Consider the following 15948-nt stretch of genomic DNA (forward strand, 5'->3'; position numbering starts at 1 on the left):
TGAGCCTTCTCCCGGAGGGAAGAGGGACGAAAAGTGTGTTGGCTGGGTGGGTCGTGTCCTTGATTATCCTGGCAGCACTGCTCTGACAGCGTGCGGTGTAAAGTGAGTCCAAAGACGGAAGATTGGTTTGTGTGATGTGCTGCGCCGTGTTCACGATCTTCTGCAGCTTCTTCCAGTCTTGGACAGGACAACTTCTATACCAGGTTGTGGTGCACCCTAGAAGAATGCTTTCTACGGTGCATCTATAAAAATTAGTGAGGGTTTTAGGGGACAGGCCAAATTTCTTTAGTTTTCTCAGGAAGTAAAGGCGCTGGTGGGCCTTCTTGGCAGTGGACTCTGCTTGGTTGGTCCAAGTCAGGTCATTTGTGATATTGACCCCGAGGAACTTAAAGCTTTTGACCTGTTCCACTTGCGCACCACCGATGTAAATTGGTTCGTGTGGTCTGCTACTCCTTCTGAAGTCAACAACCAATTCCTTCGTCTTGCTGACGTTGAGGGATAGGTTATTGTCTTTGCACCATGCCACCAGGTTCTTAATTTCCTCTCTGTACTCAAACTCATCATTACCCGAGATACGGCCTACAATTGTTGTGTCATCAGCAAACTTATATATTGAGTTTGATGGAAACTTGGCTACACAATCATGAGTGTACAGTGAGTACAGCAGGGGGCTGAGTACACAGCCATGTGGGGCACCAGTGCTCAGAGTGATCTGGAAAGATACTGGCATGGATAGAAGATTGGCTTACTGAGAGGAGGCAAAGAGTCAGAATAAAGGGAGCCTATTCTGTTTGGTTGCCAGAGACGATTGGTGTTCCGCAGAGGTTGGTATTGGATCAGCTTCTTTTCACATTAGATGTCAACCATTTGATAATAGAATTGATGGCTTGGTGGCAAGTTTGTGGACGATACAAAGATAGGTGGAGGGGGTAGGTAGTGTAAGTAGAGTCTGCTGATGGACTTAGACAGATTGGGAGAATGGGCAAAGAAGGTACAGGTGAAATGTAGCGTAGGGAAGTGTATGGTCATGCACTTTGGCAGAAAGAAGTGTGGACTATTTTCTAAACAAAGAAAATTCAAAAATCAGAGGTGCAAAGGGATTTAGGAGACCTGCTGCAGGCTTCCCTAAAGTTTAAGTTGCAGGTTGAGTCGCAGTAAGGAAGGCAAAGGCAATGTTACCATTCGTTTCAAGTGGACTGGTGAGCAATTATGTGATGCTGAGGCTTTATAAGGCATTGGTCAGACTGCACTTGAACTATAGCAAGCAGTTTTGGGCCCCGTATCTAAGAAAACGTGCTGGTATTGGAGATGGTTCAGAGGAGGTTTATGTGAATGATTCTGGGAACGAAAGGGTTTACATATGAGGAGCATTTGATGGCTCTGGGCTTGTACTCGCTGGAGTTTAGAAGAATGGTGGGGGTAATCTCAATGAAACCTATCGGATATTGAAAGGCCTAGACAGAGTGGTTGTGGAAAGGATGTTTATTATAGTGGGAGAGTCTAGGACCAGAAGGCACAGCCGTAGAATAAGAGGACAGCTGTTTAGAACAGAGATGGGAAGTAATTTCTTTAGCCAGAGGGTGGTGAATCTGTGGAATTAATTGCCACAGTCAGCTGCGGAAGCCAAATCATAGAGTATGTTTAAAGCAGATATTTGTAGTTTCTTGGTTAGTCAGGGTTTCAAAGGTTACGGGGAAAATGCAGGAGAATGGGGTTGAGAGGCAAATCAGCCGTGATGGAATGGCAGAGCAGACATGATGAGCCAAGTGGCCTCATTCTGCTCCTATCTCTTATGACCTTACTGTAATTCATTATTGTTTATTGCTAGTAAACTGAAAACAAGAAAGGGCATCCTTCAGTTACATAGGGCACTGGTGAGACCACGTTTGCAATACTCTCTAAATTACTACTGTCCTTACATAATGCATTAAAACAGTTCAAAGAAAATTTACTGAACTGATATATATAACTTTCTGGTTTAAGATGGCGCTACCGAAGATGTGCAGCAGCTTACTGGTAGTTCGAAAGCAAAGAAATTCAATTAAAACCATTATTAAGAACACTTGTTTCAGTAAATTGTGGTAAACTATCACTGCAGTCAATGAAGAAGCGAGCGAAGGCAGAGCAAATTCACGGGATGTGCCCTGTTGGTCTGCTGCAAAATCGATGCACTTGGAGTTGGAGCCTTGCTGGTTGGTGTGAACGACTCGGAGGGGAGAACATGGGACAGAGGATACTGATCCCTGTCCAACCAACCCAGGTACGAGGGTGGATCTCTCTAAACGCCGAGCTGAATTGGAAAGGTCAAGAACAGCCTCGGCAGTGAAATTCAGGTCCAAAGTGCATCAGTGAGGCCGGAGCGACTCACTGCCGTGAGGCTCGGGTCCTAAAGCAAGGTACAATCCGCTGTTTGAACAATATAAGTGCTGGCCCATATAAACTGGAAAGGCAGGTATTGAGAGTTGGACAAGATTGGATTGCGCTAGGCCCTAGCTGATTTGGAGAGGTCAAGAACGGCTTCTTCGGCCGCGAAATCTAGGTCCAGAGCAATTCGCTGGTGACGGAGCCCGAGTCCTAGTGCAAGGTTCGGACACTTTAAACGCCGGCCCAGATAGTCTGGGGGCTTCTCTCTCCGCAACGCTAAGGCTGTGAGACTGCCCACGGCTGCTGTGCTTCATGTCTGCGAACTTTGCGGCAATTTGCCCTGCTGATATAAATATAATACTGAGGTTTTGGGCCTATTGTAGGGATTTGGATTTAAGGACTCAATTTGGTTCAGAATGCAGTGGCTCACTTCTTTATATGATTTGCTTTCTATTTGCTTTCTCTTTCTCTGTGCACGTTGGGGGTTGGTCTTGTTTTTAATTGGGTTCTTTCGAGTTCCTTGCTTTGCGACTGCCTGTAAGCAAATAAATCTCAGGGTTGTATAATTTATACGTCCTTTGATAATAAATGCACTTTCAAGCTTGGGAATGGTGTAAGTTGATTTATAAGGATAGATTGGATATGCCAGTCTTTCAGTTAAATCAGCCATGAAGTTGTTAAGTGGCTGAGCAGACTCGACAGGTCTAATGACGGCCTTCTGCTCTTGATTTGTATGTTTGGAGTGAAAAGATCCCAAGACGATCATGATGTCGAGAAATTGGACATCCAGCTTAAAATAAACCAGTTGAGACAAGCAAACAAAGGTGTTATGGAAGTAAGAGGAAATTGACTTGAAAAAGAGGGAAGCAAAAGTCAAGGCAGTAAGAAATAAGTTGGGACAAGAGGAACCATGACCATCTAGGCTGTGGGTTTTCAGAAGGAGGTTAGCACATTTCTGTGGTTCAGGGCACTGAAACTAAATTCTTACGGAGACAAGATCACCAGAAGTCCAAGACTGCCTGGGAGACATGGACTGATAATTATTGGAGGGTAAGGCAGGGATGTTTAACCTTTTTGAGTGTATATGCCCAAGTTATCTTCTTAAAAAAAGATTCTTGTATATGGCTTAGTTATTTTGTCAGGGGTTATCATTAATGAATTAGTAACAATAGTTATGAACTTGAGGGGAAAAGGATGAGTTCTATTGCTTATATATGTGTGTTCTTTGTATAGAAGTAGAACAGAGACAAATTGAAATGAAGCAATTTTATAAAAACCTGTTCAAAAATTATTAATATTAATCTTAAGATAATTGAAGAATAACATTTCTGAACTATTATTATTATTGTAACCAGTTACTATCCAAATATTGATATACAGTGCCCATAAAAAGTATTCACTTCCTTGAAAGTTTTCATGTTCTATTGTTTTACAGCATTGAATCACAGTGGAATCAATTTGGCTTTCTTGACGCTGATCAACTGAAAATAGATATCTACAAAATGATCTAAATTAATTACAAATATAAAAAACAGAATAATTGATTGCCTAAGTATTCACTCCCTTCAAGTCAGTATTTAGTAGATGCACTTTTGGTAGCAACTACAGCCTTGAGTCTGTGTGGATAAGTCTCTTATCAGCTTTGCACACCTGGACACTGCAATTTTTCACCGTTCTTCTTTACAAAACTGCTCAAGCTTTGTCAGATTGCATGGGGATGGCAAGTAAACAACCTTTTCAAGTCCAGACACAAATTCTCAATTGAATTGAGGTCTGGATCCTGACTTGCCCACTACAGGACATTAACTTTGTTGTTTTTAAGCCATTCCTGTGTAGCTTTGGCTTTATGCTTGGGGTCATTGTCTTGCTAGAAAACAAATCTCCCAAGTTGCAGTTCTCTTGCAGACTGCATCAGGTTTTCCTCCAGGATTTTTCAGTATTTTGCTGCATTCATTTTACCCTCTACCTTCACAGGCTTTCCATTGAAGCATGATGCAATGAAGCATCCCCACAGCATGATGCAGCCACCATCATGCTTCACAGGCAGGATGGTGTGTTTTTGATGATGTGCAGTGTTTGACTTACTCCAAACATACCATTTAGTCTGATGGCCAAAAAGCTCAATTTTGGTTTCAACAAACCATAGAACCTTCTTCCTGCCAACTTCAGAGTCTCCTACATGCCTTCTGGCAAACTCTAGCCAAGATTTCATGAGATTTTTTCAACAGTGGCTTTCTCTTTGCCACTCTCCCATAAAGCTGTGACTGGTGAAGCACCTGGGCAGCAGTTGTTATATGCGCAGTCTCTCCCATCTCAGTCACTGAAGCTTGTAACTCCTCCATAGTTGTCATAGGTCTCTTGCTGGCCTCCTTAACTAGTCCCCTTTTTGCATGGTTACTCAGTTTTTGAGGACAGCCTGCTCTAAACAGATTTACAGCGGTGCCATATTCTTTCCATTTCTTGATGATTGATGTAACTGTATTCCAAGGGATTTTCTTGTATCCATCTCCTGACTTGGGCTTTTCAGTAACCTTTTTGTGGAGTTGTTTAGAGTGTTCTTTTGTCTTCATGGTGTATTTTTTGCCAGGATACTGACTCACCAGCAGTTGGTCCTTCCAGGTACAGGTGTAATTTTACTACAATCAATTGAAACAAGCTTGACTGCACACAAGTCTCCAAAACACAGATCTCCACTTAACTAATTATGTGACTTCTAAAACAAATTGGCTGCACCAGTGAATTTAGTGTGTCATATTAAAGGGTGGGGGGGGGGTGAATACTTATAAATGTCATTGATTAAATCAGTAAGTTTTTCAATTCCATAATCTTCAAGGGCGATAATTTGTTCTATTACTAATTCAACGGGTCCTGCTGCCTTTTCTTTCTTCATCTTATTTATTGCATTACAAACTTCATATTTTAAATAGAATGTGAATTACATAGGACCATAAATTTAATGAGTCATATCACTAAGATACTTCTAAGAATTTTGATGACAAGAGCTAGAGGTAAGATACAAGCTGAAATAGGTAAAGAACAATATGGTTTTGTGAAAGACAAAGGTACAAGAAACACGATATTGGTGTTAAGGATTCTATCAGAACGAGCTATTCAAGTGCAAAAAGATTTGTTTGTTTGTTTTATCAACTACACAAAAGCATTTGATAAAGTGAAGCACAATAAGTTATTTGAAATATTACAGGAAACTCTAGATCTAGATTGGAAAGACCTCTGCCTAATCAGAAATCAGTACTGGGAATAAACTGCCGCTCTAAGAATAGATGGAGAAGTGAGTCAGTTTATGAAAATCGAGAGAGGCGTTAGACAAGAGTGTGTTTTCTCCCCTGATTTGTTTAATGTGTACAGTGAAACAATATTACAAAAAATAAGAGACATCTTTGGGAATCAAAGTTGGCGTGAAATCATCAATAATTTCAGATATGCGGGTGACACTGTGTTAATTGCAAGTACGGAGGAAGAACTACAAAACTTAATTGATATAGTTGTTGAAGAAAGTGAAAAAATGGGTCTATCTATCAATTGCAAAAAGACAAAATGTATGGTGATATCCAAAAAGGAGAATCCTATCTGCAGGCTGAGAATAAATGGGGAAGACATAAAACAAGTACAGAACTTTTGCTGCTTCGGAAGCTGAGTGACATCAGATGGCAGATGCGACATGACATCAAAAGAAGAATAGGGATGGCAAAAGACACCTTTACGAGAATGAAGAATATACTGACCAACACTAAACTAGACATGACATCCCGCCTCAGAGTACTGAAATGTTACGTTTATCCAGTTATGTTATATGGTTCAGAATGTTGGACAATGTCTAGTAACATGAGGAAACGAATTGTAGCAGCAGAGGAGGATGCAAAGAATATCATGGAGAAACGAATACCTAACGAGGATGTCATGAACAGAGCAAGCACAAAAAGAGAAATAATGTATGAGATCATGAAAAGGCAATGTAACTTCATTGGACATATGATTAGGAAAGAGGAATTAGCATGAATGGTAATTATGGGAAAGATTGAAGGGAAGAAAGCAAGAGGAAGGCAAAGACAAATAATGATGGAGACAGCAGCCAGAGAACTGGAAATGAATACCAATGAATTGATCCACTTAACCCAAAGCAGGAGTGTGTGGGCCCTGGTAGTCAAAGCTCAAACTGGGCATGGCACTTGATAATGATGATGATGAATACTTATACAATATTTGTAATTAATTTAGATCACTTTTTGCTTTCACTTTGACACAAAAGAGACTTTTTCTGTTATCAGTGAAAAAAGCCAAATTAAACCCACTGTGATTCAATGCTGTAAAACGATAAAACATGAAGACCTCCAAGGAGGGTGAATGCTTTTTACAGGCACTGTACAGCTCTGGTCTGCAGGGATTTCAAAATGTGTCATACGCTGTCATGTTTTCAAGCTGGCACCAAGCCAACATACGCCATTTCTGTGAAAATATCTCATGGCTCTCAGATTGTAAAAAAGATAACCATTATATATTTGTTTAGTATGGGTGGAATTTAAAGAATGGAGGGGCAGCGCTGTATGCCATGTGCCAAGACAGTTTTTGTGCATGCTACCTTGGGCATGTATGTTGTAGGTTCACAATCCTTGGAAGGGAGGTGAGAGAGAGATATCAGATTGTTGTGACCTGAAAAGTGATATTAACAAGAGTATGACACCGTCTACTCTATACTGCTTTGTGAAGACTGAGTTTAAGTGCTTGGGTGTCTGGAGTGGGATTGGAACTTTCAAGGTTTCAATGGCAAGCGAAAAGTGGATCTCAATCTCTGCCTTGATGCCTTCTTCGGTGAGATTTCTCATTTATGTCTAAATTTCCACATACAGCATGACGCTTCAGGCAAAAACCCCGTATTATAGCCGAGGCATGTAAGAGCCCCCCAGTCTTGTGCTCTTTTCGCAATTAACTGCAACTGGAATAATTGAGCCATCACTTCAGTGACATTTGTTGGTAAAACAAAATAAGAAACCATGAAGGGGGAAACAAAGGTTCTTGTTTCCAACTGCAATCTTGTTATGCCTGGGTAAAAATTAGATCCGTGTTAATGATTGGTACGGTTGGGATCAGGGATCACTGGTCCTTCAGTGTATTCCAATGTTGCCATATGAGCTTATACAAAAAACAGCCAGTTTATTATTTAAACAATAGGAATTCTGTAGATGCTGGAAATTCAAGCAACACACATCAAAGTTGCTGCTGAACTCAGCAGGCCAGGCAGCATCTCTAGGAAGAGGTACAGTCAATGTTTCAGGCTGAGACCCTTCGTCAGGACTAACTGAAGGAAGAGCTAGTAAGAGATTTGAGAGGGGGAGGGGGAGATCCAAAATGATAGGCGAAGACAGGAGGGGGAGGGATGGAGCCAAGAGCTGGACAGTTGATTGGTAAAAGGGATATGAGAGGATCATGGGACAGGAGGTCTGGGGAGAGAGACGGGCGGGGGGGGGGAACCCAGAGGATGGGCAAGGGGTATAGTCAGAGGGACAGAGGGAGAAAAAGGAGAGTGAGATTATTTTTTATTGTTATATACGCATTCTTTCTCTCTCTCTCTCCTTTTTCTCCCTCCGTCCCTCTGACTATACTCCTTGCCCATCCTCTGGGTTTCTCCCCCCTTGTCTTTCTCCCTGGGCCTCCTGTCCCATGATCCTCTCATATCCCCTTTGCCAATCACCTGTCCAGCTCTTGGCTCCATCCCTCCCCCTCCTGTCTTCTCCTATCATTTTGGATCTCCCCTCCCCCTCCCACTTTGAAATCTCTTACTAGCTCTTCCTTCAGTTAGTCCTGACGAAGGGTCTTGGCCTGAAACGTCGACTGTACCTCTTCCTAGAGATGCTGCCTGGCCTGCTGCGTTCACCAGCAACTTTGATGTGTGTTGCAGTTTATTATTTATATATATTTTTGATACATAGTTGGGAAAGTGCACATCTTCAAGCGAATGTGAAAAATAATCTGTGTATCTTAATGAAATTGTCCCTCTATATTAGAATGAGTTTCTAATCTTATGTTTTTATTCTTTTCTTTCATGGCTTGCTTCATCATCGGCAACAGAGAAGACGAGAATGCAGTAAGGATTTAAATGTTCAATTAATTGTAACTTAATCCTTGTTGGAGGAATTGGTCTGTTTCAATCTGGAGAATTTATTGGCCTTTAGTTGCCTATTTTTAAGTTCCTTTTGTCCCTGATGTTCTGTTATTATTTGGATACTTTTAATATCTGCTGCAATGAACTAGTTATGTATTGTTTGTTCAAAATCTCTGCCAGTTCCAAATTTCCCATCGCTAATTCCTGAGTTTCACCCTCTTGGATGTCCAGAGGAAGTGTTAATTGAATTTGTATTAATCAGTGTTCAGTTACCCAGATGAGAAATGAGGTGTTGTTTCTGAAGCTCGTGCAGGGCCTGGTTACAGCAGTATATGATACCACAGACAGGGCGGATTAGGAGTAGAAGTGAGATAGAGAATTAAAGTGGAGAGCGAAAGGAAGTTACAGGTGCTTCAAAAATAGACACACAATCTCCATTTAATTTGTCCAATGCAGAAGCAACTAAGGCTTTATAAGGCATTGGTCAGACTGCACTTGGAGTACATAGAATGTACTCCAGTACGGCATAGTACAGGCCCTTCGGCCCACATTGTTGTGCCGACCCTCAAACCCTGCCTCCCATATAACCCCCTATCTTAAATTCTTCCATATACCTGTCTAGTGGTCTCTTAAATTTCACGAGTGTATCTCCCTCCACCACTGACTCAGGCAGTGCATTCTATGCACCATCCACTCTCTGAGTAAAAAACTTTCCTCTAATATCCCCTTTGAGCTTCCCACCCCGTACCTTAAAGCCATGTCCTCTTGTATTGAGCAGTGGTGCCCTGGGGAAGAGGCGCTGGCTATCCACTCTATCTATTCCTCTTAATATCTTGTATACCTCTATCATGTCTCCTCTCATCCTCCTTCTTTCCAAAGAGTAAAGCCCTAGCTCCCTTAACTCCCAAAACTGTGAGCAGTTTTAGGCCCCTAGCCGAAGAAAGGATGTGCTAGCATTGGAGAGGGTCCAGAGAAGATTCACAAGAATGCTTCCAGGAATGAAAAGGTTGTAGGGTTGACATATGAGGAGCATTTGATGGCTTGGGGTCTGCAGTCGCTGGAGTTTAGAAGAATTGGGGGATGGGGGGGTTTGGTGGATCTCACTGAAACCCATCAGAAATTGAAAGGTCTAGATAGAGTGGACATAGAGAAGATGTTTCCTATAGTGGAGGATGAGGGGGCAGAGCCTCAGAATACCAGGGCATCCCTTTCAAACAGAGGTGAAGAGGAATTTCTTTAGCCAGAGAGTGGTGAATCTATGGAAATCATTGCCACAGACAGCTGTGGAGACTGAGTCATAGTGTATATTTAAAACAGAAGTTGATAGGTTCTTGATTAGTAAGGGCATCAAAGGTTATAGGGAGAAGGCAGGAGAATGGGGATGAGAGGGAAAATAAATCAGCCCTGATGGAATGATGGAGCGTACCTTTGGAATACTAGGAAGGAAAGATGTTTGTGTTGGTAGAATCTGATTGAAGGAGGTGGAAATTATGGGGATTATGATCAGCTGCCCAGTCTGGTAGGTATAAAGTGATGGAAGGGGAACTTTATCCTTGCTTTGTCTTGGCAGAAAGGTGGTGGGAGCACTGATTGGGAAATGGATAAGGTACAGTCATGGATTCTGTCAATAATTACAGAGGGAAACCCATATTTCAGGGAGCAGGAAAGAGGACCCAGTTTGGGAAGTTTTGTCGAGCTAGATAGCATTTAACAGATAAAGCTAACCGATCCTACAACAGAAAGATTAGGTGAAAGCTGCATAGTTGAACACGGCTCATTAAAACTGTTAGCTCATTAAACTGCTAACAGCAGGAGGAGTCTGAGGAAATCATAATTCTCAGCATTGGCAGGGTTCCGAATGTTTGTCTTAAAGGTCAAACTAAAGCACCACTGCAGGGACTAGCCAAATATGCAGAATAGATGACCCATCTCAGTCTCCTTTGGAGATCCATTATTAATTGTCTTTACATAATATCAAGAAAGCATTAATAACACTAGATATAGCAAAGCTGTTTGACCAGACAACTTTGCAGCTATAATATTAAAGATTTTTTTCTACAGAACTAGCAGTATTTCTAACCAAGATGTTAAGTATGTTTACCACAGTGGCATCTTCCTGACACTGTGGAAGAATTGCATAGGTATATCCTTTTCACAAGAAAATAGAATATATCTAATCTGGCGAATTAACTCCCAGTCAAACTAGAGAACCTCCTCAGGTTACAGCAGGGTTCAACCTCTGAACTCTTTGTAACCCAGGCAGATTGTGAGTTGGCAGCGAGGCCACAAACTCACATGGCATAAGATGTCTGCAACCCCACAGCATTTGGCAAGTCCACCCTGCTATCTCTAGAAGCAATTGACCATATATACAGATTGTAGATAAATCAATTTCCATCTATAAAATGAACTACTTATTTAATTATTCTAGTATCACCTCCAAAATCAGAAAACATCGCCTCTAAGAAGGACAAGGGCAGAGGGTGGATGGAAATGCCACTAATTCTGGCTTCCTCTCCAAATCATACATTATCCTGATTTGGAAGTGCATCACTGTTCCTTCGCCATCTTTGTGCCGATCTTCCTGAACTCCTCACCCATTAATGTTGTGAGAGTACTGTCACCAGACTGGCTATTGCACTAATTGCTACTACATCTTGGGTGTGATTAAGGATGAGTAACAAATGTTGGTCTTGCCGGCAAAACGCTAATCCCAAAAATTGGATGCAAATACATTTGAATTATCTAATTCGCATGAAGATGTAGATGAAGTGCTTTGTATCAGTCTTCACTGTAGAAGACACCAGCAGCACACCAGAAATGCAAGATTATTAGTGGGCAGAAGTGAGTGTAGTCACTTATTCCTAAGGAAAAGATGCTTGGGAAGCTTAAATGGTTTGAAGGTAGGTAAGTCACATGGACCAGATGGATTCAGCCCAGCATTCTGAAAGAGGTGACTGCAGAGATTATGGGGCATTAGTAGTAATCTTTGAAGAATCACTAGTTTTTAGAATGGTTCCTGGAGACTGGAAAACTGCACATATCAATCATCTCTTTAAGGAGGATGGAGGCAAAAGGCAGGAAATTATAGGCCAGTTAGCCTGATGGTGGGAAGATGTTATAGTCCATTATTTAGGATGAGGTTTCAGGGTACTTGGAGGCACAGGATAAAATCAGCTGAAGTCAGTATCGAGAATCTTACCTGGCTAATCTGTTAGACTTCAAGGAAATAAAAGGCAAGTTAAACAAAGAAGAGTACGTGAATGTTGTTTACTTGAATTTTTAGAAGGCCTTTGGCAAGGTGCTACTGAGCAAGATAAGAGCCCATAGTATTACAGGAAAGATACTAGCAAGGACAGAAGATTGTTTGACTGGAAGGAGACAAACGAGTGGGAATAAAGAGGGCCTTTTTATTTTGTTTGGCTGCCAGTGATTAGTGAGGTTCTGCAAAAGTCAGTTCTGGGACCGCTTCTTTTCACCTATATGTCAATGATCTAGATGGTAGAATTGATGGCTTTATGGCCAGGTTTGCAGACATTACAAAAATAGGTAGAGGACAGGTAGTGTTGAGGAAGCAGGGCAGTTGCAGAAGGATTTGGAGAATTAGAAGAATGGGCAAAGAATGGCCATACAGATGGAATGCAATATACGGAAGTGCATGAATATACACTTTGTTCAAAGGAATAACAGCGTACCCTCTTTTCTAAATGGAGTGAATTCAGAAATCAGAGGTGTAAATCGGTGCAGGATTCCATAATGGTTATCTTCTAGGTTGAATCAGTAGTAAGGAAGGCAAATGCAATGTTGTCATTTGTTTCAAGAGGATTAGAATATAATAACAAAGATGTAATGCTAGGATTTTTATAAGGCATTGGTCAGAACACATTTGGAGTTTAGTGAGCCTAGTTAGGTCCCAATGCTGGCATTGGAGAGGGTTCAGAGGAGGTTTATGAGAATGATCCTGGGAGTGAAAGGGGCCAATGTGTGAGCAGCATTTTATTCTCTGGACCTGTACTCATTGGAGTTTAGAAGAATGAGGAGGGTCTCATTAAATCCTGTAGAATATTGAAGTCCTAATTAAGGGGATGCTTCCAACAGTGGGAGAATCTAGGACCGGAAGCCATTTTAGAACAGAGATGAGGAGGAATTTATTTAGCCAGAAGGTAATCTGTGGAATTCATTGCCACAGGCAGTTGTGGAGGCCAAATCATTGTTTACTTAAAGCAGAGGCAAATGATTTCTTGGTTAGTCAGGCCATCAAAGGTTGCAGGGGAAAAGTCCTGAGAATGGGGCTGAGGGGGGAAATAAATGAGTCATGATTGAATGGCGGAGCAGTCTCAATGGGTTGAATGGCCTAATACTTGTGTCTTCTGGTCTTAAGATGAAAGCTGCCATGACATGGGTTGGATGGGTGACAGAGTCCTGCAAAGTGAGTTCAGAGAGTTAGGTGCTAAGCTAAAGGACAGGACCTCCAAGGTTGTGATCTCAGAATTGCTACTTGTGCCATATGCTGGTGAGGCCAGAAGTAGGAAGATCATACAGTTTAACACTTTGCTAAGGAATTGATACAGGAAGGAGAGCATCAGATATTTGGATCATTGACCTCTCATCTAGGGAAAGTGGGACCTGTACAGAAGGGACAGTTTGCACCTGAACTGGAGTAGGAGGAGACTAACATTCTAGTAAAAGGGTTTGCTAGTGCTACATGGTGGGGGAGGGGGGTGCAGTTTAAACTGGAGTTTCAAGGAGATGGAAACCAGAGCACCAGGACAGTGGTTGTGGGGAAAGATATTCTTAAGCTTACACACAAAGTCAGGAATCAAAAGGTTGAATATGCTGAGTTGGGACTAGTGTTCTGAGCTGTGTTTATTTCAATGAAAGCAGTATTGTAGAAAAGGCAGATGAGCTTAGAGCATGGATCAGTATGTGGAATTATGACATTGTAGCCATTAGTGAGACTTGCTGGCAGCGGGGCAGGACTTGCAACTCAATATTCTGGGGTTTCATTGTTTTCTACATGATAGAGCAAGAACGATTAAAGAGAGAGGAGTGCCATTACTAGTCAGGAAAATGTCACGGTAGTGCTCATTCAGGATACCCGAGGGCTTGTCTAGTGCAGACGTATGGGTAGAACGAGAAATAAGAAAGGTATAACCACATTAATGGGATATTATAGACCACCCAATAGTCCACGGGATTTAGAGGAGCAAATTTGTATAGGAATAGTAGACTGAAAGAAAAATAAGGTTGTGTTAGTGGGTGATTTTAACTTTTCACATATTAACTGGGACTCCCATACTATAAAAGGGCTGTATGAGAAAGAGGTTGTCAAATGTGTTCAGGAAAATTTTCTTAATCAGTACATAGAAGTCCAACAAGAGAGAGAGTGACACTAGATTAGGAAATGACACAAGGCAGGTGAGAGAAATTTTTATAGGGGAATGCATTGCATCTAGTGATCATAATGCCATTAGTTTCAAGATAATTATAGAAAGGAATAGTTTTGGTCCTCAGATTGAGATTCTAAATTGGAGAAAGGTCAATTTTGATGTTATCAGAAATGATCTCGCAAGTGTGGATTGGGACAGGTTATTTTCTGACAAAGGTGTACTTGGTAAGTGGGAGGCCTTTAAAAGTGAAAATTTGAGAGTACAGAATTTGTATGTTCCTGTCGGAATAAAAGCAATGATAACCGGTTTGGGGAGCCTTGATTTCTGAGAGATATTGAGGCTCTGGTTAAGAAAAAGAAAGAGGTTCATAGCAGGTATAGGCAGGCAGAAACTAATCTGGTTCTTAAAGAGCATAAGAAATGCAAGAGCACACTTAAGGAAATCAGCAAGGCTAAAAGAAGGCATTAAAGTGGTCCAATAGACAACATGAAGGATAATCCTGAGGGCTTCTACACATATATTTTAGAGCAAAAGGATAGCAAGGTTCAGAATTGGTTCCCTAGAAGATCAAAGTGGTAATCTATACATGGAGCCAAGAGATGCACGAGACCTTAAATGGATTTTTGCATCTGTATTTGTTGTTGTTCGTCCATCGTTGACATCGATGAGGACCTCGGCACCATAATGATGGTGTCGAGACTAGCGCGTGATTTGGATTTAAGTGAGGGAGAGTTGCGCAGCGTCAGCCTCACTCTCTCTTCCCAATTCCCATCTGGATCCAATGGCAAGACAGAGTCTAGACGGCTGAAGATGGGACTAGGCGCAGTGGATGACCAGGACGTCTTCTGTGTCTTGTCCTGCTCTACACGTTCCACGACGCTTGCAGAGACCGCCTTCTTGACCGTTGGACCTTCCATTGGTCTCGTCCGCTCAATCCGCCGGAGTCTGTCTTCACATGCTGGGATAGACAACTCCCTATCTCACCGAGGGTTTGAGACCTGTCGGCTATCCTCACTTGGTTTAGCCGGGTTGTCGAAGCCGTTGCCCGGGGTGTGGCCGCTGTCGCATGCAAACAGCTACAGGGAGCCACAGGTGAGAGCTGAGTGCCAGGTGGGGACCAAAGGTGGACTAACCGCCTTGAAAAGGACGCGACATGTTCCCCCAACAGAGGTGCTACCCCTTCCTGACACCCCATATACCCCGCATAAATAAATGGACACAGAGTCTATAAATGTGAGGCATTGCAGCAGCAAGGTTATGGACCCTGTACAGATTACAGAGAAGGATGGGTTTCCTGTCTTGAGGCAAATTAGAGTGGATAAGTCCCCAGGGCCTGACAAGGTCTTCCCTCAAACCCTGTGGGTGGGGGGGGGAAGAAGTGTAGAAATTGCAGGAGCCCTAGCAGAGATACTTATAACAACCTTAGCCACGGGTGAAGTGCCGGGGATTGGAGGATAGCTAATGTTGTTCCCTTGTTTAAGAAAAGCTCTAAGAATAAGGCATGAAATTCTCAGCCAATGAAACTGACATCAGTAGTGGGAAAGTTATTGGAAGGTATTTGAAGGGACCAGATATAGAAGTATTTTTTAGAAAGGACCTGATTAGGGATAGTCAAAATGGTTTTGTGTGGGGTAAGGTACATGGATAGGAGGGTTATGGAGGGTAATGGTCCGGGTGCAGATCAATGGGACTTGGCAGATTAATGGTTTAGCAAAGATTTGATGGGCAGGAAGGACTGTTTTCATGCTGTTGTGTTCTAGGACTCCGATTTTTAAAAAAAGCCTTTTTATTCCCTCCCATTATTATTTGATTAACATTTTATCCTGTTTGAGGGCCTTTAGACCATTCCCACTAATAACTTCTTTCTCTTGCTGTTATTTTTAACTCCATCCAAACCAATTTTGTGCCTTGATCTTCGAAACCGAGGTCGTTTCTCACTATTACCTCGTCAACCATTAGCATTGCTATCCTGGCACCACTTAAAGTGTCATGTATTCTCGAATGCTCCCATTTTGAATTTATTGTTGCACTCTTATTTTTTTCCTCCATGTCCCTTTACTGTCACACTCATATCAA

The 15948-nt window shown here is 42.0% G+C and overlaps 1 protein-coding gene across 3 annotated transcripts in view; it reads left to right on the forward strand.

Moving 5' to 3' along the window:
• Positions 1-15948, forward strand: part of setd2 (SET domain containing 2, histone lysine methyltransferase) — a 131646-nt gene that overhangs the window by 45119 nt on the left and 70579 nt on the right. For all 3 annotated transcript variants that reach the window (XM_072260362.1, XM_072260344.1, XM_072260354.1), the window contains one exon: positions 8449-8464. In XM_072260362.1, coding sequence (XP_072116463.1) covers positions 8449-8464 — 16 coding nt within the window. The remainder of the gene's footprint in view (positions 1-8448; positions 8465-15948) is intronic.

This window comes from Mobula birostris, chromosome 1 (assembly GCF_030028105.1).
Source record: "Mobula birostris isolate sMobBir1 chromosome 1, sMobBir1.hap1, whole genome shotgun sequence".
Taxonomy (NCBI): Eukaryota; Metazoa; Chordata; class Chondrichthyes; order Myliobatiformes; family Myliobatidae; genus Mobula; species Mobula birostris.